Here is a 27,083-nt window from a genome sequence, read left to right as displayed (position 1 = left end):
ACAGGTCACATTCCTTCCCTGAGAGAAATCAGGGCAGGAACTTGAGGCAAGAACCTGGAGACAGGAACTGAACTAGAAGCTAGGAGGAATGCTGCTTGCTGGCTTTCTCCTCATGGCTTTCAGCCTGCTTTCTTATACAGCTGAGGACCAACTTCACAAGAGTTGCACATTCTGTCATGGGCTGGGTCCAGTCACATCAATCATTAATCATGAAAATGCACTACGGACTTGCCTCCAGGTAATCTAAAGGACACATTTTCTCAATTGAGGTTTCTCTTCTCAGATACACTGTATGTAGCTGTGTAAAGTTGATATAAAACCAATCAGCACAATATACATCTTAGACTTTTAATCTTTATATAGATTGCATTCTTGGATGGCATTCTGGGATTAGTGCTGTTTGTGCTGTATAAAGTGTTTTGTGACAGAACATGAATAACTAGCATTCAAAGAAAGCTGGATAAACCTAGGTGTTATTATCCTGGCTGCTGGGGGCTGCTCTGTGGCTGATATGGGCGACATTCAAATCATTGCGCAGCTGAAGAACTATTTTCTAGGTATTTGGGGGAGTGGGAATAGTGAAAGGAAAGGAAAAGAATCTGATCATGGAGAAAGAGCATGACTAACAAAGACGGATGAGTTATATTTCTCAACAGAGGCAAAAAAGAGTGATTTATTATCTTGATACAATACTAACTCAAAGAAAAGTGTTAAGAGGCAGGCAGACAACTCCAGGTATATCTTTCTTATAAAATCATACTGCATCTAGAAACCTTAAGGTGCTGTCCTTTGGATTTGTCATGAGGAAGTCTTTCACAGTGATTTCAAGAGTTCTGGGGGTAAGCTGATCTTGGATTCTCACTGAGAGCATCCACGTCTACTACTACTCTCAAACTTTGACCGGGTCTTTATACTATTGTCTCAGACTTCATGACAAACAGAATATTCTGATTGCCTGAGCTTTCATTTATGTCATACATGAGGAAAAGAGAATGTTTTGTTTTGTTTTTGCTTCTGTGATAGGAGGTAATGTAATACTGACTGTCCATGAGAAGCATAGGTTCACTATGTAGTCCTCTCACTGGCCAAACTTAGTAATTTAGTATTTTCTCCATTACCTACCTGCGCACACATACACACACACATACACAGCATCTGAACAATGTAGTTCCTCCTTAAATGTGTCCCATGGAGTACCAACTAAAATTTGCATCTTCGGTACCAGTCAGCATATAGGCCTACATGTTAGGAAACAAAGAACCAAGAAGTTCTTACTTGTTCCTTTCATCCAGTCCAGGACCCCAGTCTATGGTATAGAGCCACCTGCATTCAAGTTGAGTCTACCTGCTCAGGTAAACCCTTCTGGAAACTCCCACACAGGAACATGCATATAGGAGAATGAAAGTTTGGATTTACCTAAAATTTGCTTCTTCTTTTTTTATATGACAGCCCAGTATCATCAAAATCAGTTGCCTAAATGATATTTTAGTCAAATTTTGTTTTTTTTACTCAATAGAAAAAGAACCTCAAATATCCTATGTATATGTTTTTGTAATTATTTCTAGATAAATTACTATTCTCTTGGATATTACCTCTTCAAACAAGCATAGCTAAGAGTCATGGGGACTAAAATAAAAATACCATGATACTTAATAGCTGAGATTTCAGAGAGTATCCAGTACCTTGAACACTTGGCTCTTGGATTACGGTTCTAGTAGAACTATTACTTTTCAGTAGTATATAGCATGCTTTACCCAGAGTCTCACATAGCCTTTCTAAAATGCTGTCTTTCAATTGCCACACTGATTACATTCTAGAAATGAAGGAGCAAGCTATCGTCTTATATTTTTATCTTGATAAGTCACCACCATTGTATAAGATATCATTATGATCTGCAAAACAATTCAATAATTATATTTTTAGGCTATACTCAAAGCTGTAATTTGTTAAGCAGGCAGTAAATGAGAGGGATATGCATGTTTTGTCTTCTTACAGAGATGAGTGATATTCTCATCTGTCAAAAGAAAAGCACAGTACTGTTTGGCTCCTTTTGTGAATTTTGACAAGCATTAAAAGAACTAATACCAATTCTCCTGAACTTGAAAGAAAGAAATTCTGTCTGCCAAGATTACATGGTAAATCTTATACGTATTTAAAAAAATAAAAAGAAGAAAGCTACAGACCAATATCCATTATGAAAATGGATGCAAAAATCATCAACTAAACACCAGTAAATTGCATCCACTAAAGAATTGAGTTCAATGGAATTTATCCAGGAAAGTAAGGACAGTTGAATATATACAAATCAATAAGCAAGGTACATGACTTTATCAAAATGAGGAGCAAAGCCATGGTCATCTTTGGACAGAAAAAATACGTGATAAAATCGAAAAATGGGTGTAGAAGGCATACACTTGGTATTGTTTGACTTTTCTTCAGCAATTGTGAGCTAGCATTTCACCTCAGATATACACACAGAGTAAACACTTCCATCTATATATACATTTATTGAAGCATTGAACTAATGGGGTTAATTACATGTGTATGTCTGGGGTGTTACACAAGTCAGTTATATCCCTCATAATCATACCCATCAAGGTTGATGACTCCTAACCTATACAGGTATAGACAGCTGTGCCTATGAGTCTCCTCTCCTTCTTTTGTGTGTAACCTTTGGCTGGAGCTAGTAAATCACAAGACTCTTAAGAACACACATTTTGGTTGCTTCCTGAGCCAGACAGAATGTTTCAGATCTTGGGGAACAGCTACACAACACCTCATCTAATAAAGTCCACTTGGGATCCGTAAAATATGAACATGTATTAGAGAAAAGCTGAAAGGCCTCTCTTAATATCTGAAGTAAGACTTGGATAAGCACTTTCATCAAACAGTGCTAGAAGGCCTTACATAGCAGTCCAGTTGGTACTGTTTACAAACAACATATAGAGACAACTCCAAAAATTCCCCCAAATCTGATAGAAATAATGAATGAATTCAGCAAAATTTATAGCTACAGATGCATGTATTGTAGACTATCTAAAATAGGAAGCAAGAACTCCATTCTCTTAAGAGTAAATTTAGGTAACAAAGCAAAACACCTTCACAGTACAAATCATGAAACATCAGTTAAAGAAATGTGAAGATAATCCAAAAGTGGAAGGGCAGCCTATGCTCACAAACTAAGAGCTAGTGTTGACAGAATAGCCATACCTTCTGTTATGAAGTGATCAGAACGCTCTGCCTACAGGCTCAGGATTTGAATGCTTGATAAATATTTAATGGTGCTATTTTAAAGCTGTAGAGCATTTAGGAGTTGGGGCCTAAGTTGAATGGAAAGGTCTTTGAAGGTTGTACCACAAGTCCTGACTTGCCTACTCCACTTCTCACATGGACTCACTTGGCTGAAAGTCTGATATGTCCAACTTTATGTGCTCACAATTCATATCTGCTTTAAGTTTGACAGACCTCTCAGCCAGCTGATGGCCAGTTCTCAAGGAAGTTAAGAACACACACATATACATATGTCTACACACATGAGTGCATCATATACAGGTACTCAAGTAAGGCATTAGAAGTTTGTGGGAAACAATCATCAATACAATCAATAATAAATGAAGTAGAATGAGAGAATAGTATGTTACTTGATGGCATTAAAGCTAAGAACCAAAGCATGAGTTTGAACTGGCTGTATACCAGGAAGGGCACAGAAGCTTTGGGATCAAGGAACAGCATAATGAAGGAACTGAGAGCAGCCTTGCTGTAGCTGGAAGGCTACTACAATTATGCCATAGGTGAAATAGGAAGTTTGTGCAAAGTTTAGACTCACCATTAAGGTGTTGCATTCTAAGTAATATGAAGAGAAATTTGTTTCTATGGCCAGCACTTTTATAGTTATTTTTGTGTGTCTGATGAAGTTCCTGGCTTTACATAATTAATATTTCATTGAGGCTAGGAGATAATCAGCAAATAAGTACTGTATGATGGTCCCCATGGGAAGAAGAATAAGCAAGGTGTAAGATGTTCAGGGTGGTCGAGATAAGCCTCTGATGAGGAAATGTCTGAGCAAAGCTGGAAAATCCAGCAGGCAAACCAAGCAGACAGCTGAGTTCAAGACATCCAGGGTGGGGGTGGGGGGCAAAATTATGTACATTCATTTATAGTTTTTATATTTTCACGTGTGTATATTCACATTATTGAATGCATGTGTATGTAGAGGCCCAGATTTGGTGTCAAGAATTATTCTAGATGGGTCTTCTGTTTTCTTTATTGAGAGGGTCTCCAAATCTAGAGCTCATCAATATGGCTAGTTAGCCAGCTTGCTCTGGGGATCCCTCATCTCTGCTTTCTCAGTCTTCAGTTAACGGTGATCTGTTGTGGCCAGCCAGCCTTTATACATGGACTTCTGGGAACCCAAACCAATTCTTGTACTTGAATAGCCTCTAAGCCATCTCCCAGATATTTTCCTCACTCTGAGAACAATTTTTATCACTTTTGTAAGAATAAAGTGGAAATTTGGATGGATGGTGATCTAGGGTCTCCTACCTTGGAAACAGTGGGGATGTAAAGATACATTTAGAATTAACAATAAGACTATGACATATGAGGGATATGAAAAGTAATCAAGAATGTCACCCTGGCTGCTAACTCAGAACATAATGAGTATGGCCCTCACTTCCTCGTTCAGCGAAGTCAGAAGGTTAGGCTTTTGTCACGGCTGTTTATGTTCTCAGTTCTGCCTCTTACTCACTATGGCTTCACAGCTTCCCCTTCCTTTCTGTGCACTTTTAAAACAAGATCCAGATACCTAAACTAATATAAAAAGGAACCAGTTCATTTATTTTTGTCCTTTTAAAGAGAAATAAATGAGAATTCTCCAAAGCATTTTGCCCTAGAAAATGTGGAGCAAAATGTGTTAAGTTGTTTTCTGAAGTCCTCCATGATAGGTGGGGAAAATTCAAAGATCCAGAGCAGGAAAGAAAACATCTCTGACTGAAACAAGTCCAGAAAGAATTGTAGAAGGAGACAACATGAAATCAAGTTTGAGAAATACAACAATATGGTTAAATCTTGTTAATTCTAATTAATGGGCTAGAAGTCTTCCTAAATATATTGAACACTTAAAATTTTGCTAAATATATATATTACTTTAAAGTGTAAATTTATGAATAAAAAGAATATGTGATGAATAAATCTCACCCCAGTTGTTTTCTGGATTTTTTCTGTTTGTGATATAAAGTATCAAATCCAGGCCTCATACAGTGTATGCAGGTGTGGTGATTAATAAGCCTCTAGGCATACCTAAGAAGAATTATCTAAATGACCCACTTTCAGTGTGAATAACACTGAAGCTATAGCATGGGCTTCACTGAATAGGAGGCAGCTAGCTGAGCGTTAGCTTTCCTCATTCTCTATACTCTGACCTTGAACACAATGTGGCCTCCCTTAAGCTAGTTTGGTCAGGTATTTTATCATAGCAACAAGACTGTTAACCAATACAACAAGTTTCTACCACTGACTTAAGTTCTTGGCCCATTTTTGTTTTCACTCTGGCAAAGATCTTGCTATGTTTAGTGCAGTATGCCCTCAAGCTAAATATTCTATTTCTGCTTCCAGTGTAGCTTGGAATATGCCCATCCCTGGGCCTATTCTCTAAATAAATCAGGCCTCAAAACTCCTAAAAAAACAAGGAAACTCTTATGATGTGATGTATCTATAGATGGTGTGGAAAATAGACGTCAGTGAACTTGCTGAGCGTTGGACATTTGGGTTTAAGTGAGACTCATGGGATATAGATGTGATAGTGAACATCAGTTTTCATCCCTTAAACCACAAAACACAAGAAGCTGTTTCTTATTTTCTTAGTTGGTATCATTCATTTAGTTCTTTAAAGAATAAATATTATCAAATCTAGTCATGAACTTCTAGAACATAGTTCTTATCCCAATTTTCCAGATGCAGAAACTAGAACAGAAAGATTGATTGCTTTAGGTGATGCACAAAGCAAGTAACAACTTAGACCCAAATGCAGGGTATCAAACTTAGTCTGTCTCGTTTGGTTTTTAATCTTTCAATATGCTAGGTAGACTCTTCAATAACATAATAACTTCAGATAATAAGAAAAAGTTGGGATAGAATAGGCAGATAAGGAAAATTGTACAAGAAAAATGAATAGCTTCAAGAACAAGTAACTGACAAGACTGTGCCATTTCACAATCATGAAGAAGTTGAAAGATGTGGTGTTTGGTTTTAATTTAGAGAACAGGATAATTGCGATGGTTAGGCATAGGACTAAAAATAATCAAATACTAAAGAACAGGTATATTTGCAAATCATCTGAGTGTAGGTGGTAATGATTCATTGTCTCAACTTGTTTTCTGCATACAGTCTAGAACAATGGGGTATAGTAAACATTGTAACAGTAGTCTCAGTCATGTAGTAGTTTGGGGGCAGGCACTGTGCTTGAAGGCATGAACTACATGCAGCAGTTCTGGGATCTGACTGCCTACCATTAGTTATATGACTCAAATATGCTACTTAGCTGCTGAGGTTCAATTTTTTATATATAAAAGGGATGGTAACAACTCTGTCCTCACAAACTGCTGTGAGAAGTAAATGTGCTAAAAAAAAAAAAAAAAAAACAGTTAAAATCCTTAAAAATATTTTTGTTTGGTATGTTAAATGCTATATATTGTGCCTATGTTTAGAAACTATTGCTTTAGGAACATTATGTATTAGGGTGCCCAATCTGCACATATTCCAGAAGCAGATAAGGGATACTGAACCTTTGTTAGTACCATGCTTCTGCAACTTTGAAAATGCCATATAAAAAGGGTGCCGCTGCTGAAAGCAATGAGGTGAACTTTGAAATTATATTTATGCTCATCTACTTATCATCTTTCATGATTTAGTTCATAGTAATGAAATATAACTGTGCTACCTTTAAAAGTTAATTCTAGTCAGGTATGGTGGCACATACCTTGAATCCTGGCACCGGGGAGGCAGAGGCAGGTAAATCTCTGTGAGCTTAAGGCTAGCCTGGTCTACAGAGTGAGTTCTGGGACAGCCAGGGCTACAGTTAGACCCTGTCTCAAAAAAAAAAAAAAAAAAAGATAACTCTAGAAAATTTATTCATAAATCAGTTTCCTCTGAATTCAAAAAGCCTTTTTAACATATGGAAATATTCTCCAAACATGTAGTAGAATCATAACTCTCTAAAAATGGAAATAAGCACAAAGTTATGTTCAAAAGTAAATATGAAGTGTGTGCAGAATGATTTTCTGCTAGTGATGTAGGGAATTAATGTAGACGTGAGAATAAGGAAAGACTGTTAATATCTTACTCTATAACTCAGTTTTTATATTAGTAAAAAATTAAGCCAAGGTAAAAATAATTTTTAAATGGTATTATGTATGTTTGGGAAACATGACAAATCTGATGTTTAGGTTTTATTTATTTTTAGGCTTTCTTTTACTTATTTGTAATTTCACACTTTCTTCGCCTATTTACTCTGCGTGTAATTTTTTTCTGTCATCATACCGAAGATTGAATCCATGGCTTTGTATGTGAAAAGCAGGTGCTCTGTTGCTAAGCTTTGCCCTGAGGCAGAATTATTTCATTAATCACATATGTATATACTTAAATTTAATGTGTCACTATATGGTAAATCATTTGTTGTATGGTTGTATTGGGGGTTCAGTAAAGGAACATAATTTTGCAGTATTGGGGATTTTTGAAAATTTTATTCTGAATAACTATTCTTGAATTATTTTCTATTCGCATATCAGTAGAACGTTTAGTTGCTTCCTTCACTGTTAATTTCCCCTCTTCTATCTCTGGTGTTCATCATAGAGAAACAGGTTAAGAAATGAATATTTTGGACAAAAATATTATTTAACATGTATCAATGTGACTTGTTTATATCTGTTTTTAAAAGTCTTTGTAGCTTTTATGATTCTTCTGCTTGGTGCATCTTCTGTTGAGCAGTGCAGACCATTGATAAGCATTATTCAATGGCATATGGTCTGAGTCTGACATGCTTTGAAAAGAGTACAGAGTTCTGATAATGAGGATTCTGTGAAAATGGGAAAACCAGCACAACAGATATGCTTTGAGAAGCTATGGGATTTTAGCATCTTGAAACAATATATCATACTCAAAGGGACAGAACTGGGCTGCACAGTCTGTTAGCTCATTCTTGTCCAATCTGGTCTCCTTTCTTTTGGAGCCAGCATTGTCATCAACTTGCTGAATTATATTCTGACTGGAGTGTTCTTTAGACCCAGAGTAATGTATCTACTTAAATGGAATCCTATCTCTCTACAAAAGCTTTTTGAGTATAATACATTTAAAATATAAAAAAATTCTATTAAGTTAAAGTAAATGGTTCAACAGCTTACATATGTGCCTCTGCCCCTATCCGTTAAACAGATCACTTCTTCGAAGAATATAGATCTGTTTCTCTTTTATGTACAATATGGAAAATTTTTTTTAACTATTAGGTGGTCTAACATATTTCAAAGGCTGTTTATTGGAAAAATACCAATGCATCACAACAAATGTTTATTCATCAAATGAACGTTGAAATTGAAGCTCTTGTTGTTTTTAGTGTTGCAGTTAGTCATAATTCTGTATCATCCCATCTTACCAAAAATTAAGCCTTTCAGTCATATCCTGTTTTGTGTAATAAGTTATGGGCATTATATTTGCTTAAGGGTTCCTAGAGAAATTGACATGGTTATCTAAATAATTTTTCTGCATTTTATTTTACTGACTCAAAGTGGAGAAATGTTACTGAATCGATTTTAAAATCAGTGAAAGTTTTTAATTTGACGTAATTTAGCACCTATGTTATATACTACAATATTAATACTACTACATTGTATAAAGCATAATTTGTGATAAGCTTTAAAAAGTGGTAGCATAATGTTAGGCAAACAGAAAAAAATGACGAAATATCTAGTAAAATGTTTACCTTTCAGTATATAAAAATCCTCTAAGTTTTTTGTTTGACTTAAAATGTTTTCATCTATATGAAACTCATTTTTAAAAAGAATGACAAGACATATGATTCAGTAAAATGTGTTTTTAAGTTCTTTCATTCTCCTTCAGTAGTATTTTATGTTGAATGATTAACATCTATAAATTTCTGTTTTTGCTGTTTCATCTCTAGAAACTGATAATAAATGAAGTTGTTTTTCTGTGATTGCCCTCTTGAGAATTTCAGGGATTTCCCATTCAGAGAGGCAAAGCTCTGCTTTTAATGCGTTAATTTATGTGAACATGAGGTGAAGGGAGTGAAAAACAACTCCTCTTTCCCCAAACCTCCTATTACAAAGAACTTTGGCTTTTGATTGTCCTGGCACACTATGAGTTACACAGTTCATATGTACTTACTAAAAACTGAAAAATCTAAAAGCCATTTTAAGAAAACATCAGTTTATTAATACCTGTTAGAATAGATTGAAAATACCTTATGCAGTGAAAATGGCTCACATATAGTTTGGAGAAACTTTATGATCCTTCTTATACTATCTTTGTTGTAGACAGAGTACATATCTTATGCTAAATTTCAGATAGTTTGTTATGTTCACAGATAAATATAGAAACGCTGTTATCATGTAGTACAAGATAGAATGCAGCCAACACAGTGAAGGTTGATAACATTTCTTCTACGTATGTTATTCAGAGCATTTTCTACTCAATGAATGGCTTTCTATAAGTTTTTATTACTATTAAGCTTTACCTTCCTGTTTAATGCATTATTATGTATTATGTACAAAACAGTGTGTTCCCACATTTTAAATTTTTACAAGTTTTTTATTGTGAAAACAAAATAAATAATAAATAGAAATGGAAGCAATGATTCCTTGTATGGATAATGTGAACTTAATATTTCTTCTAAAATGTAGCAGCCAGATTAAGGATCCTTAATTACAGATTTTGAAATGCTTCGCTTATGCAGACCTAAAAGAGGAAACTTGGACAGGTATATTGTGCATGAAACATGTTGTCAGTAGAAGAACAAAATGGAATGAGATCTTTGTCTTTTACTCTCAAGCATATAAAATTGCGCGTGTTACTTTTTCCATATTCTCCCTTCAGTATTTAGTACTAGCAGCATGTGGTGCTAAGGCTATAGAAGTAACTAAAATAGCCTTTAAGAAGTGTCATGTTGAATGCTTATGACAAGAAAAATCTGTGCTGTTTCTGAGGTTACTCTGCTTTAGGGCAGCAGGAAGGAGCACTAAACAAAAGAGATTTCACTTTCTGTTTAGTGCTTTAAAAGGAAACAGTTATAAGCATATAAAATTTTCTGCTTATCACCATCAAATATGTGTTACAAACATTATTTCTAATATACAATAAAGAAGAATAAAATATTCAAAGATTATTTATAAAACATATTTCAAAAAACATAGATATGTGAAACTTGACAGAGATAAGTAGCGTTAGATATGAACTCTTTAATACAAAACAGAATATGTAAACATTTTTAATATATTAAAAACTTTGATATAAGAAGGAAACTTATAGAGTCTATATAGGAAGTATATAGTTTGTACTTGAAATAAGGAATCATATAGTCAGTTTAATTGGTAGAGTGAATGCTTTGGACATTCACCATAATTTCAGTACAAAAATAGAATGTACATAATTGTTTAAATACAAATTAGAACTATGACAGAAGTTAAATTGTAGGCAAATGCAAATTTTATAGCTCTTTGTGAAAATATCTAAGTAATGAAACATAATTGAGTATTGTGAAACTTTGTGTCCTTCATGATATTTTTAAATAACAAGTAAACTGAACTTTGAAAAACTAAATAAAGAAAAGATTAATACCCATAAATACAAAGATCACTGTCACACCAATAAGAAAAAGAGCTGTCACATTTACTAAAGTGAAATGTTAATTCATGGCGGGGAGGAAGAAGGAGAGAAGGAAAGAAAGGAAGAAAACAGCCAGGGAATACGTAAAGCTTTTTTTTTCTTTTTAGCTTCAGTGCTAATCAAAGTAATAAGGAATAAGCAAAAATAGTCTGGTTTTTCTTTTTATGATCAAAATAGTTCAGACTGATATAACTAAAGTTGTGGCCTTTTCTGGGAGAGAAGTTTGAAATGGACATCCTTCAAATATCATCAAACCCTTCTTACCCTTTGGAAATTTGTATATATGGCTAATAGTACTTATTACATGGCTCTACTGGGGAAATTTTAAAGCATATATAAGATTCCTATTATTGTAATTTACAGATAAGGAAACTAAGGCTCAGAGAAGTCATGTGACTTCCTTAATGGGTGCTAAGTTCAGTATGAAAGCTTTATTGGAATAATTTCTGTCTGCTAGGATTGTATCAGATGCTTTTTGTTTGCATTATCTCAATTTTAAACACAGATCCAGAAAGTTAGGTATTTTTTAAAAACATGATAAGATGTTGAACCATATTAGACAATATTATATTCTTTTTAATAGTCTTTAATCATTAAGGGGAGCTTCTGATTATCATGATATATTTCTCTCTTATTGCATAATATTAAAATGAGTAGTATGGAGAACATGTTTTTACCAAGCCGGAATTCTTTTCAGTTTACCCAGCTTCAATGAAAATAGTAGAGGTGTTATATATTTATTCCTTTATAATGGCATTAAAAGAAAAAAAGCACAGCAGTGTCCACCAAATGTAATTGAAATACAAGAGTATTTTGAAGCAGATGCATCTGCGTCTTGGATTTGTGCTTGCATTTGCAGATGGAGAACATCATTGGAACAATACGAGATTCCAACCTGAAGTTGACTCTAGCTTTTGGTATAGGAATGCATCATGCTGGCCTGCATGAAAGAGACAGAAAAACAGTGGAAGAGCTGTTTGTGAACTGTAAAGTTCAGGTACTTCCTTTCTGTCCTCATGAAAACATACTTAAAAGTAACATCGACGTTTTCTTTTACTTAGCTGTGAGATATTATCTTTATCTTTTAGGTTCTCATTGCCACAAGCACGTTAGCATGGGGTGTAAACTTTCCAGCACACTTAGTAATTATTAAGGGAACTGAATATTATGATGGAAAGACAAGACGTTATGTGGATTTTCCCATTACAGGTAACTTTCTGCAGTGATATAGTAAGCTTGTATTTTATTTTAGCAGTTTAGGTTTATATAAATTTAATTTTGAGATTTCATTCCATTTAAGTATCTAATAAAAAAGTTAAGAAGTGTTAGTTTTCAGTACAAATGCTTGAGAAAATATAGAACTTGTATATTTACTTTTTTATATTCTTAAATAAAAGTACTGGTTAATAATTACTAAGAACAATAAATTTTGATTCGGCAGTACAATTAATAGATTTCAAAAGCTAAATAGTTTTTAATTATAAATTACTATAAAGGTTCTTATACATTAAAAAAGAAGTGAATTTTATTCTCCAAGAGGATGAAAGAAAAGAATCAAATAGATTTCTTATCTAGGGGAAACAAATAGACAAATGGCCTAAAAGGAGAGGTTCCTGTATGGGCTTTGCTTTTCCTTGTTTAATTAAAATAGAGATATTATTTATTTTATGTGTGTGCATGCATGTATGCATGCTCATATTGTGGAGTGGGGGGGAACACTAGCATTATGTGTGTACATGCAGATAGAAGCTAGAAGTTGATACCAGCTGTCTTTCTCAATCACTCTGCTATCATTTCCTAAAGATGAACTCATCTAGTCTAGTTGGCCAACTTGTTTTGAGAACCCTTGTCTCTGCCTCCCAAGTGCTGAGATATAGTCAGGCTGCCATACCCTCTGGCAGTGCTGGGTCTCAAAACTCATCTTAAATCATTTAACTCAAGAGAAATTTACTTCATAAATAACATAAGCGATCATTTTAAAAGTTCAAATTTAAATCACAGTTACGTATTGTAAATTTTTGAGTATAGCATATTACATATATATAGTGTATGTACATTTATATACAAGTTAGGGGATGTATTAGTAATGATCAAAGAAGCACACACGTGTTGTTAAAATATTGTGTTGACTGTTAATTCTTTCTGTTAGAGGCATGTCCTGATCGATAGCTCTACCTCATGCTCAGTGTCACTGCAGAATGCCTTTGATTTTCTCTTCCATAGATGTGCTGCAGATGATGGGGCGAGCTGGGAGACCTCAATTTGATGACCAGGGCAAAGCTGTAATTCTAGTTCATGATATAAAAAAAGATTTTTATAAAAAGTTTCTTTATGAACCTTTCCCAGTAGAATCAAGGTAAGTTTGGTTTTAAACTAGTATAAAAGGTTTCATTTTAAAGTGAGTTGGTGTTTTCCTGGTTATATTTCTTTTTAATTAAGAATAAGTTTTGTCATACAATGCTTTGATTATATTCTTTCCCATCCCCAACTTCTCCCAGATTATGTCCCCCTCCCTACCCACCCAGCTTGCAACCTCCCCTCTTCCCCTTCCCCTTCTCTGTCTCCCTCAAAAGAACCAAATTTAAAAAAAAAAAAAAAAAAAAAAAAAAAAAAAACACAAAAGACAAAACAAAAATGTCTAACAAGGAATCTATTTGCAGTTGATATCTCTTGGAAGTTGGTTTTTGTCAGTGAAGTGACTGTGTATACCAGCCACACTCTGGAACAGGCCTGGTGCCTAGGAGTCATTAGCCAACACAAAACTCCACACTTGCTTTTTATTTTTTGGTTATGAAGTTGTTTAATTTTATTTTGTTTTGATTTTTTGTTCTAATTATGTTTTACTAACAAATATTAAAAAAATTATTGCTGAACTTCACAATGTAATTATTACTTTTAGACAATGTGCGGCTGTGATTATTTTAAAAGAAATATTTTTGTGTGCTCTTAAGGCCTCTGTGTACACAGACCTTTTGGCTCTGGCACCAGATGACCCAGGTTGAATTTTGATCTCTGCTTGGCATTGAGTAATGAGTTTCCCTCCTCCTCATCTGTAAAATGGGGGTGATGGCCATGCTAGGTTACTCACATGAATGGCTCACATAGTAACATTAGAACTGTTATCTGCTATTAGGAAAGCACTCAGCACAGGATTACCTTAGGAGGAATTTGTATTTTCCATGGAATTTGCTTTAGGTACTTTTCGGGTTTTGCAATTAATAATGTTCATAATAAAGAGACAAGTAACTAAAGTTTATAATGCTGATCATGAGTAATTTGACAGCTCTCATGTAATTTGGTCAATCCCACATAGACAGACACACACAGACACCCGCAAGCACTCACACAGGCACTCTTGAAAATAATGGTAAATCTTTTATCTTTCCATTTATTTAATATCTATTTATCTATCTATTTATTTATTTATTTATTTTATTCTTTAATCTTTTTTTATAGTCCAGTCTTTATCCCCCTCCAGGCCCACCCTCTGACTGTCCCTTATCCCATTCCTCCTCCCCTATTTCTAACAGGATGTGGTCACCCTACTCTCACCCAACGAGACCTCCCTGCTCCCTGGGGCCTCAAGTCTTTCAAGGGTTAGGTACATCTTCTCTCAGTGGGGCCAAAACAGACACTCCTCTGCTCTGTATGTGTCAGGAGCCTCATATCAGCTGGTGTATGCTGTCTGTCTGGCGGATCAGTGTCTGACAGATCTTTGAGGGTCCAGGTTAGTTGAGAGTGCTGGTTTTCCTATAGGTCACCCTCCTCCTCACCTTCTTCCAGTTTCTCTCTAATTCCACCACAGGGGTTTCCAGCTTCTCTACACTGGCTAAGTGAAAGATCTGCATCTGACTCTTTCAGCTGTTTGTTGGGCCTCTCAGAGGGCATCCATGCTAGGCTCCTGTCTATAAGCCTTAGTAGTAGTGTCAGACCTTGCAGCCTCCCCATGAGCTGGATCCCAACTTGGGCCTGTCACTGGACCTCCTTTCTCTCAGGCTCTTCTACATTTTTGTCTGTGCAGTTCTTTTAGATAGAAACAATTCTGGGTCAGAGTTTTCTTTTCTTAAAAATTGATTGCAAGGATTACCATTTGTTGAGTATTTACCAGATGACAGGTAGATTATTGCTACTTAAGGTATTCTGAGGAAATTCTTTATTTCTGTAGCACTCTCGGGACTCTGTTCATATTCATATGAAAAGTACAGCATACTTTTTAACAAGATTGTAAGAATATATGTGCTGGTTTATAATGTGTTCCTAAGTTCATAGTCCTGAGTGACGAGTTTGTGACAACTTTTAACAGTTATCATTAGTATATAATAAATAATTTATAAATTATGAATAGTTAAATTTAAATATATAAATTTTAAAAGCTACTTTTCTATAGCTTAGAACATAAAAATCAGAATCTTGACTGAGTTAAGGGGGTTTTATTCATTGTAATTCTTGTCTTTTATTCAATATATAGCTTACTAGGAGTGTTGTCTGACCACTTAAATGCAGAGATTGCTGGAGGTACAATAACATCAAAGCAAGATGCAATGGATTATATCACCTGGACTTACTTTTTCCGACGTCTTATCATGAATCCCAGGTAAGTGTGACGTTCTTTGAAAGAGTAATTGAAAACTATATACACAGAAAGCACAAGTACTTAGAAGAAACTCCAAATCTTTGCATGTTTGTCAGCTCTTGACATTCTAGTGATTCCAGTTTGCCAGAAAATTAGATAATATCTCATATGGTCATAGTACAGGACAGCATAGCTGATTTATGCATTTATTATTTTTTGAATTACCATGGGATAATTTTCCAGTGCAGTTGGGAAACAAAACATTGGAAGTCATTAGGAAATGGTCAGAACTTTGTAGTAGTGACTGTCTTAGGTACAGTTGGAGTTCAGAGTGTTGTACTTGGATAAGGGAAGTTTATGAGGCAGTTTGTAGGATTAACAAGAACCCTGGAAGAGATGATTGCACTGTATTTGATTCTATGGGAGTATAAAAAGTATAGTAGAAAAGAAAAAGCAATTAGACAGAAAAATAAAAGCAAAGGGTCCTGGGTCTTAGAACAGCTATTAGTGTTTGGAGCATCTGAAAATTTGCTGTAGTTAGAGAGTAAAGAGTATGGGGCCAAATCTTGTTCCCGTCAGAATGTCGATCAAAGCATTGGAGGGAAAAGGGTCTGTGCCCCATACACCATGCTGAGGAGCACACCCGATCCTGTCAGGAGGTAAGGAAACAAGCCAGCATGAATGCTTATGCATGAATTAACATCGTCAGGTTAGGTTTTGCTCTGTTTCAGTTTTTAGGCACTTTGGCAGAGCATCAGTTGGTTTAGGAAGACAGTTATAACAGAAAGACCAGTTAAAAGGGGTTTACTAATAGAGGAAGGTGCTGAGGGCTGTAACAGATACAGAGGAAATGGAACATGGGTCAAATCTGAGATATTCCTGATGAAGGCATTAAGAGGTCTTTAGCAGAGAAATGGTAAGAAATGTCATTATAAAAATTTTACTTTGGAATTATAAAGAAATTTCTTTCAGCCAGCATTTCTTCTTACACAGATAGCAGTTTTAAATCGTGGTGTATTTGCTTAGAGTTCCTTAACTATTAAGGTATTTGGGAAGGTCCCAGTACAATTAAGAAGGTGACCATCTAGAACTACTGGTTTTCCTAAGGGAACAGATTGTAGGAGTAGAGGAATGTGATGGGCTTTCCATGTATTTTAGTCCAAGATTGCTTGATAACTGAAGAAATAAATGGAAGCCAGATACTTTAAGTGCCTTGCCCTGTATCCCATAACTATTTTGGGATTTAAAGCCAGAGAACAGTGATTCTCCTTTCAACTTTGCTCTTCATTAACTTTCCAATCATGGGTTGCTTCACCTTTTAGTGTCTTCTTTCTTTTTCTCAAAGTGAATAATACCCCAGATCCTTGCTGGGTCATACTGAATCAAGCAGTCAAACTAAAGATATCTTGATCCTAAGATACTTTGTTTGTAAAGAACACAGTTAACAGCAGTTAATGAGATGTGATTCTGCCATTTGCTTTGTTAATCTCTACCATCCTGAAGACTACTTTAAAAACCTAATTACTTCAGCTAGCTTATATGATTAGCATACTAGCCTATAGAACAAGCAAGTTCAATAACAGGTTGCAGACTGTTTCTTACTGTGTCCACAAAATCATTGCCCTTTTGATACATTATAAACAAATAAAAATAAAAGCTCTAAAGTTTCTTTGGGAAGAATTTAAGAGAAGTCTTTCAAAAGAATACCACCAAACCTATCTTTTCCATGCTAATACCTTTTATAACCACAGTACAGTGTTTCAAACTCAGAAAATTGACATTTGCACAGTACTATTAGCTAACATATAGCCTTTATTCAGGTTTTACCTGTTTGTTGTCCTGTAACACCCCCTTTTCTATTAGAATCCAACATAGTATTCTTTAGTACAGTTGGCTGCTTTTCCTATGGTATTTTTGACTTTCTGTCTTTACATTTGTTGCCTCTTGATTAATACTGACTGGTTATTTTTATGCCATCTTTTGGTTTGGGTTAGGCAGATGTTTGCTCACATGTCATTTTTGTAATACCAGTGAAGAAGAAACACTATTCTCATCACATAGAATTATGTTCTTCTGTAAAGGTTCTTTCTGCATTTGCATATCACCCATGAGGGGCATCAAAGTACTGTAGTATCTTCTCAGTGTAAATACTGTAACAGACTTTCCACAGCATGTCATTCTTAATATGCCTAAAGCTGAATGAATCATAAACCTATTAAAATTCTCTAGTCTCATTTTCTTCTGTTGATATTGCCACTCATCATTTCAGCTTTCACTTCAGAACCAATCTTTTTATTTTTTTCCTTTTCCTAGTTTTAGTCACTCTTTAACTGCTTCTAATCTATCCCTATTCTAGTCTCATTTGTACTCTATCAAATACTGTTTATCAAAATTAAGTTAATTGTGTAGAAAATGTAAATTAGATACGGTTTAATTTTCTTTTAAGATAACGAATAAGAAATTTTCCAGTGATTTTTTTTTGTTTTGATTGAATTGTCTTCAGTTTGTTTTTTATACTGAGGAAATCTATATACAGCCATAATAAAGAGTAGTAATTAGAGTTGGAACTAGAAGTGATGAATTTTAAAAGGAAATTATACTACCTCTCTGATCCAAGGAATTTTGAGTATCAGTGACTTATGTGTCAACCCTGCTTGTACTCAACATCTTTGTAAATCAGCATGCATTGCAGAGTTTACATTATCTCACAAGCTTTGTTTGTGGCCATCATTGCCTAAGAAGAAATTTGGGCACTAATTGTCCAAAGATTCCACCATCTTAATGACCTGGCTTAAAGAAGTTTCTACCTGTGGTAGTTGCCATTTCCAGTGCGTTGACTTGTAGGCCAGTTCCCAAAGGTACTGGAAGAGATAGGAGAAGAATATATTCACCCACAGCAGCTCCAATAAAGAGGTTTTTCTCCCTTGGGGCTTTTGCGGCCACTGTTGATCCAGTTTGCTATATTCTACCCAGCCATCATAGCCAGCCAGGCTATGAAAGTCTTAAATATTCCAATCACATTTTTGTAAATGATACATCAACTAACATTTAGGATGCAACAGTATCCATTCTTGACTACCTATATAGCACATGTGCTTGTTCCTTTAGTAGCTACCTAAATAAATGTTTGAAATAACTCAGATTAGAATACAACTATCATTATTCTTTAGGACAAGCCTTCTTGCTAAAGTGTTCCAAGTTCCAGCCACAATTCTAGCTGTTTTGAAGATGCATTAGTCAAGTAGACAAAAGTTTTTGCTTTGCTGTGGTGTGAATAAGTCATGTGGGACTGTAAAGGCCACAGCTTTTGCTTTTTCATTGTGAGCAAAAGGGACACCGTTGCAGTGCTTCAGCACAGGACATGGGCAGAATCATTTTGTGTCGTAAGTTAGGTTGGTTAAAATCCTGTTCATGGTTTATATCTCCCTGTTTTAAGATATAAATTTTTAAATCCATTTACTTCTGTTTGTTTAGGGGTTGGCAGTTGAGACAGTATAGCTCTAATGCTGTTGTGAAACTCAGCTCTTCTGGAAGTCACTATGTAGACGAGGCTGGTCTCAAACTCAGAGATACCTTCTGTTTCTGCCTCTCTGCCTCTCTGCCTCTCTGCCTCTCTGCCTCTCTGCCTCTCTGCCTCTCTGCCTCTTCTGCCTTTTTTGCCTCTTCTGCCTCTTCTGCCTCTTCTGCCTCTTCTGCCTCTCTGCTTCTGCCTGTCCAGTACTCTGTTCAGAGGTGTGTGCCACCAAATTTAACTCAGATCCATTTTTTCAATCAAACTAAACATGTATTGTTAGCCACATACAAAATTAAAATGGTAGTTTTAAAATATATGAATTTGACTATTAATGTTGTACAAGAAGATATATCCAGAAATACTACTGTGCACCTGTAATCCTATCACTGGGGAGGCAGAGTAGAGGCCATATTGACTCACACAGCAAAACTTTGTCTCAAAACAATATGAGAGAAAGCAAGCAAGAGAGCAAATAGCTTTGTAATTAGCATGCAAACAAAGCTGGCCTTTCCTCTGGTGGCAACCATCAGGTGAGCAAAGATGGGTTCATAGAAATACATCCAGGAGCTATGGAGGAAGAAGCAGCCTGATATGATCCACTTTCTTCTGAGGTTCAGCTGCTGGAACTACCCCCTGCTCTCTCCACTGCACAGGATTTCCCACCTCACCTGGCTTGAGAGAGCACAAATGGTGAGATATAAAGCCAAGCAAAGTTATGTCATATTTGTGTCTGCTGTGGTGGCCACAAATGCCCAGTTCTCAGTGGTGCAACTTATGGCAAGCCTGTCCATCATGGTTATAACCAGCCAAAGTTTGCCCAAAGCCTTCAGAGTCTGTTGCTAAGGAGAGAGATGGATGACATTGTGAGACTTTGATCAAAGTCCTGAATTCTTACTGGGTTGGTGAAGATTCCACATACAATTTTTTAAGGTTATCCTCATTGATTCATTCCATAAAGCTATCAGAAAAGATCCTGTCACTAGTGGATCACCAAACCAATCCACATCTGCTGGCTCCAAGAGCCACTACATTGGAAAGAGTCACAAATTACACTCACTATGGTGCTCTCACCGTGCAGCCTGGAGAAGGTACAGTACTCTTCAGCTGCATTGATATACCTAAGGAGTTAATTAGGTTAATACACTTAATGTTTATAAAATTCATACTCAGTAAACAATTTAGTACAGTCATGACTTCTTAAAGGTGTTTTTTCTCTTTTAAAACTAGTCTGGAGATTGTCATGAATCCTTTGTACAAGTATAGCACTTAAAGTGCAGTAATGTTTGAAGACTACAAGTGATGCTATATTTTGTTTCTAATAAACTTACTGTCTGTCTTTGCATTGTCTACTTAGGGTTTTAAGTGTATAGTTATAAAATCCTGTAAAAGGAATCCTGAGACTAGCCATATAGATATATTTGGTGGATGGATATATTAGGTGATGGAATGTACAGTTTTATTAGGATGATGCAGTCTTCTGGTTCACTGAAGTGACTGCTTGCTTGGGAGTTTGATTACAAACTTTAGAGTTGGATTTTGCTTTTAGAACTGTGTAGAAAGAGAGGCATTCAAACCTATTTTTCTCAACAGTCATAGAAAACTGAGATCAACTACAACCTGCATTTTGAAAATTGACTTTAGACTTCCATTTTCAGAAGCACCAAATATAGTTTCGTGAAGCCTGTTGTGCTTGCTTGTATCTCTGTTGTATGGGTGTACTGCCCAGTAGTCGGTGTTGACACCTGTGTGTTTTGAAGCTGATGGAGATTGAACATTGGATGTAATGGATAACATTTAAGGATAATATGATGAGACTGTGCTTGTGCAGACTATTTTCCTTAGTATTTGTAAGCTGGCGATGAATGCCATGTGAGGTTCAAGCAAACTGAAAAGGCTGTGATCAAGTAAGTATGCAGCCATTAATGAAGCTTCTAGCCACATAGCAAGTATGGTTGGGTATGTAAAGGTCAATCTTAACCAGTCAGTTCATCTTGGGGTTCACTCAAGTTGGATGTAAAAAACACCAGTTGGTAGTATGATTTTATTGTTTAAATCTACCCTTAGGTAGTCCCTGGGGTTATTTGTCCTTGGTATATTATCTGGAGGTTCTTGACAATTCACAAAGGCCACATATAACACCATATTATTTTATTTCTCATTATGCAGTGCTTTGAATAGTTTCTCACAGTTATTTTCTTAAACTGACTTTTCTCTTGAGATTAAGGGGATTATTTTATTGGCTTCCAGAAAATATGTAGACTCAAATTCTTGAGACCAGGAGTTCTTTGCTATTGAGTTAGAAAAAAAAAAAATCATTGTATATAGAAGTTGTTCAAATAAGTTTAAATGTCTGTTAAAGATATGAAAAAAATTAAGGTAAAATAAGAATTAAAACAAGAAGAATGCTTTGTATCAGTAGCAAGTGAAATCACCAAAAAGTTTTAGTCATTTCTAAAAGGTTGCAGGTGACTAAAACAGTGTCAAAATATGTAAAACAAGAAGTGATGGAAATCCAAATTTCCAGTTCAACCACATTACAGCTATATGTAATTTTAGCATATCTGTAGAAATAAAAAATGACAAATAAATATTTTATAAAATATAGTCTTTAAATAGCAATTAACAGATTTGAATTATTATTCTGCACCTTTGTACATGTGCTGTTGCAAAACTACGTAGAGTCATAACAATTTATAAGTAAAATTTGTCATGTACTAGATCAGAAAGATATAAACAGGCTTCCAAATGTAGTCGAATAGGGGCATTCTCAGAGCAGGACAGAATGCATATAGACAGAGATTCCTTGCATTAAATGACAGGCCACAGAGCATTCTAGATTAGGAATTGTTTTAGATTTTGGAATATTTGAATGGGATAGCCTGGGAAAGGCATCCATGTATGACCACAAATTCATTTATACTTCATGCAGATATTAGACATACAGCCTGGAAGTGATTTCATGCAAAACTTTTTTTAGTGTTTCTATATTTTGACTACAACTTGTCAGAAGAGATCATGTGTGGAATTTTTGTTTGTGATATGATATGGATCCTCACAACATTTCAGAATTTGGAGCCTTCCACATTTTTGGTTTCATTCTAGGGATATTCAACCTGTACAGATAGAAAAAAATATTAATAATGAGGAAACAAACAGAATTTAAAACTTATACCAATGAGAGATGAAATTAACACATTAAGTAGACTAGAACAAGAAAAAAATAAATACATGTTTCCTATCAAATTAAAACCAAAGCACGGATCCATAGAGATTTTGTAGCTCTAAAGATTTCAAGTAAAGAATTCAGAAATTAAATACTAGACATTGATCTCAAGAAACTAGGTAAAGAGTAGCAAAATGTAGATTACAGAAAGGGGCTTATAAACATAAAAATTAAAATTAATGAGGTACAAAATACAAATTATAAATAATGCTTGTGGGGTTTATTTGTATCTAACATGCTATTTCAAGGTCTTAACTTGTTACTGCTCTCATCTCCCTTTAATGAACAAAGACTCAGGAGATAAGACAGTTTGGTCACAGTAGCCCAGCTCAGAGCAGCAGACACAGCTCTAGTGTCCCACCAGTGCATCTCTAGCTAGACCAATGACCAAGTCCAGAAGACAAACATCTACACTCATTAACCACCTCTCTTTTTGGTACAGTTCTAAAAGTGTTATTTGTGGAAACCATGCTTGACAGCATAGTCTATTTAATGCCTTTTTAAAAATCGATATACCTTTACAGCTACATAAAAATAAAAACTATGACCTGAGTATACAGTTAACTTTTTAAGTAAACTCTCACATGGTTTCTGATAGATAGATTGCTTTCTAAACAAATATTGTTAGGAACATTTGTCTGTGAATGTTATAAACATCTACCTTTTAAATTTTTTTTAATTTTAATCTTTTTAATTTTGTATCTATGGGATAAATTTTAAGATGTTTAAGTACATCTATATGTTGTGAAATCAGTTTATTAGGCATAATTCATATCTCCCTCATATATGTTTTTGTGGTGATAACATTAAAATCTATTACTTAATTCATTTTCAGATACATTTTAACTCAGTCACCCTGCTTTGCAGTCCAACAGAACTCAATCTTCCTATTACCTGAAATTTTACATTGTTTTACCAGTATTCTACCTTTCTGTCTTTACTCTGCCTGTTAAAATCAGCAAATTTCTTTCAGATTCTTACCATCAATGTATTTTACCATATAGACTGATAGACTGCTGATCTCATTCAATTTGCTCAGAATACATTTCTTTCTTTCTCTCCTTCTTTTGTTTGTTTGTTTTTGTTTTTCTTTTTTGGTATTTGGCTTTTCAAGACAGGGTTTCTCTGTGTAGCCATGGCTGTCCTAAACTCACTCAGTGAACCAGACTGGCCTCAAACTCACAGAAATCCACTTGCCTCTGCCTCCTGAGTGCTGGGATTTTTAAATACGTGCACTAGTGCGCCCAGCCACCTTTCATTCTGTTTAAAGGCTGAGTAGTATTTTCTGTATTTGTACCACTTATGTAGGTGTTCATCCACTGATAGGTGTTTCCATTGATTTTCTTTCTTATATATTCTGGAAGATGCTGACATGAACATGACAGCCGGATCATTTGATAAGTTTATGTTTAGTTTTATAGGAAATTTTCATACTGTTCTCCAAAATAACTGTACTAATTTATATTCTGACAAACACTGTATAAACAATTCCTTTACTTTACATCCTCATGACTAGCATTGATTTTTATTTTTTAATTATTGTCTGTTAAAATCGTCTATCTGCAGAGCAAGGGACAAAGACATAAGAGTTAAGGAAACATGTAAATTCCTTTAAAATTACAGTTTTCTCATATTAACAGCTGCATTTTATTTTTTTTTCTTATTGCTTTCTTTCTTCCAGTGGGATAAACTGAGATTTGACTTATCTTAGTAGGGAAGGGTGTGCATATGCAAGCTAGCTTCTGTATGTGCTCGTGCATGCGTGCATGTGTATGTAATCAGGTCACAGGTTTATGTTTATTTACCCACAGAAAGAAATACTTTTTCCAAAAGATAGTTCTTTATATATAAATAAGAATGACCTGATTGCTCTATCTCCCCTTCATTGTACCACCACATTGTACACCACACTAGCCATTCTTCCTGGCTTCCTGTGTGACTGTTTATATTCATACATTTATGTAAGTAAATATGCATGTATTATATATGTACATGTGTATACACTCTCATGCAAATGGGTTTAGACACATTGTTTTCATAAAATAGATACTGTTCCAAATTGAGTTTGTGGTTTAATTTGTATTTTCAGTTTCACTGCTTTTAAATATATCTAGGCAAAATGAGGTCTTTTCACCTGTCCCCAAGCGCTCTTCCATTATTTGTGTCATTATTACTGCTGCATAATCTGAACATAAAAACCATGATGTTGTAACAAATGACTTCCCAGCACTGACAGTTACTGCAGCAGCATTTCAGTACTGATGGAAAATTTCCCAGCAAGCTATCTAGCCAGGTTTACATAAACCAAAGAGGAACTGACTGCCGGTGTTCACATTAAAGCCAAACTGCTGTAACTTTGTCTCAGTTTCACTTTGCTATAAAACCTTTTTCACTCCTAGATAGGGAAATTTCATCTGTTTTAATGTTAGAAAAAGGCTTCATATGTGTAATTCTTATTTCTACCTTTATAAAGACTTGAAACGATAATATTTTTAAACTTGTGTTAGGTTTTAATTATTTAAATTTTATGGAATTTCACATTTTTATTTCAGGGAGAGGCTTGTTATGACTTTTTCCCAGTGGACTGCTAATAGAAGTTAGCTTGTCTAGCCCATGTGCTAGATGCTGTCAGTATCAAACTGCCTTTGACTTTCACACTTCTCAGGGGACTAGTAATTGTTGTGTTCAAACAGCCTGTAATTGTGATCCCGCTGGCTTTCTCAGTACGCTTCTGGCTATTAGAATCATTAAACAACTCAGCACCTGTTAACAGCATTGTAAATATTCAGCCCTGCTTGTGTGCAGGTTAAGTCCAATATAGAGAAATCTTATAGAACTCAGTCTCATAAATTAGAGCTTCTGACAAGTCAATTACTGCAAAACTGCCTTTCTCTGTGAAAGAAATGAAATAGCATGCTGACAGACGGTAGGCTTTCTGTTTGTAGCAGAAGAAGATAATGACTTAATGATTCGACACCGTGAGCAGGAAACTGTAGTCTGCCTGTTAGCTGTAATTAAACACTTGTGTAAAAATCGATGTTTAAATACCAATAAATTATAAATTTTGTACTGTGGAGAGTACAACATGAAAACAGGCCTTTTTAGTTCATTGCCACATGCTTTTTCAAGTTAGTAAAGTGATTATTGAAGGTAATATGTGCTTGTCCTCAGGTTAGAAACTGGGCAATAACCAAGTTCACTCAGAGGAAGAATGGGAACATGTGCAGTCAATCAGACAGTCAGCATATATTAACTCTCAACGTATTATGTATCCTAAAACATAATTGTTTTACATTTACTTTGTCTTACAATGTCTTGCAAATTATGTATCTAATTATGATGAACAATGTACTATAGAATTTTTTAATATTTTAAGTGATCCTGCCTTCAGACCAAATACTAAGCCAAGGAATGTATTTCATAACTGTTCAATAGCTTGGATTGAGTTCATGTTTCCTGCAGTTGTACCAGTGAGAATTTTGGCCATTTAGAGAAAAAAAATTATATATCAGTATTATGTATAGATTGAGTATTCGTAACAACTTTAGACTCTTCTTTTTAGAACAAGTTGATTGTTGGTTTGTGAATAATGTTCTGTAAGGTAGTTTATATTATAGACAGCATAAATTTGATAAAAGTTTTTTGTTGTAGCAAGTGATCTTTTTTTTTTAATGGTTACGAAGTGTTTGACTGATTTGGATGAAATTCTCAAAAACACTCAGAAGGAAAATCATTAATAATATGTATTTGTTTTATCTCTTCATTGAAAAATCTCTGCATTGATCTTTATGACAAAAGGTTATTTGTTTGAACAGCAGTACTTTTTCCATGAACAGAAAGGGTATTTTGCTAAGCAAAATCTAGCCCTTTAATGGTCATTCCACAGTGACAACTTGGGTGAGTGCAGCCATTTGAAATCCTAGTGTCTTATGAATGTCAGTGCAGAGACATTGTAGTATTCTTCATTATTTGCACTAACTTCTTTCTATTTAAAATTTATCCTGACATGATTTTAATTCCTCACTCAAATATTTTAAAATAAGTTTTAACTTCTGTAGAAATTGAAATTACCTCCCACAAAGAGTCATCTTTGCAGTGTTTCTCCATCCCTCTGTGATGGTGATTTCATATGGTCCTCTTTCGTTTGAGATTGCAGAGTATTTTTTTTTTTTCCAATCTTGTTCAAACGTTGAAGCCACCTTAGTGGGATTTTAGTGAAGTCTGTAAGTCTCAAGTCCACTTTCAATTTCACTTTTGTCCTTTGAGGATACGTAGGATATTCTAGAGATTCTCCACACTGATTCCAGTGGCATTTACTTGCTGGAATTAGGAAATTACCATGAATGTTCATGTAACCTTCACTCTTTAGATATCTTCCTAGGTACAAACAAAACTCCTTGTGGTCAGCAGTTTTCCTGTTACTGTTGCAGTGAAAAATGAATGGTCAGATGAATTATCTGTGCTTAGAACTTTCATTTGGAAACTATGCAGAGCTTGAACTTTTGTGTTTTCTATACATTGCAAGACAGAATGCTTAATTTTAGCTTTCCTTCTGGGCACTAGAACAGCATTTGTTACATAAACGCTAGGGAAAACTTCTCAAGATTTCCTAGAACTCATACACCACTAAAATCAGTAGTCCTGATTGCTTTGTAAAATTGTTAAGGGGTCTGTGTGTGTGTGTGTGTGTGTGTGTGTGTGTGTGTGTACACATGTGTGTATATTCTATGTGATTTCAGCCAAACTTTGTATTTCATACTTTCTAAATTTAGTGCCTAAGGCTACTTTGGAATAGAATTAATACCAAGTTTGGCATAATAAAGTGTTTTCTCATGCATTTTTTAATCCTGTGTTGATGCTGTAGTCATCATTTAATGAAAGTT

General features: G+C 35.0%; 1 protein-coding gene across 2 annotated transcripts in view; it reads left to right on the top strand.

Moving 5' to 3' along the window:
• Ascc3 (activating signal cointegrator 1 complex subunit 3) overlaps window positions 1–27,083 on the top strand; it is a 265,284-nt gene that overhangs the window by 160,179 nt on the left and 78,022 nt on the right. For both annotated transcript variants that reach the window (XM_034524196.2, XM_076917041.1), the window contains 4 exons: window positions 11,750–11,887; window positions 11,979–12,099; window positions 13,114–13,246; window positions 15,359–15,484. In XM_034524196.2, coding sequence (XP_034380087.1) covers window positions 11,750–11,887; window positions 11,979–12,099; window positions 13,114–13,246; window positions 15,359–15,484 — 518 coding nt within the window. The remainder of the gene's footprint in view (window positions 1–11,749; window positions 11,888–11,978; window positions 12,100–13,113; window positions 13,247–15,358; window positions 15,485–27,083) is intronic.

Source organism: Arvicanthis niloticus, chromosome 20 (genome assembly GCF_011762505.2).
Source record: "Arvicanthis niloticus isolate mArvNil1 chromosome 20, mArvNil1.pat.X, whole genome shotgun sequence".
NCBI classification, from domain to species: Eukaryota; Metazoa; Chordata; class Mammalia; order Rodentia; family Muridae; genus Arvicanthis; species Arvicanthis niloticus.
Note: the sequence above shows the minus strand (reverse complement) of the source record. Positions and strands in the feature narration are given on the sequence as shown.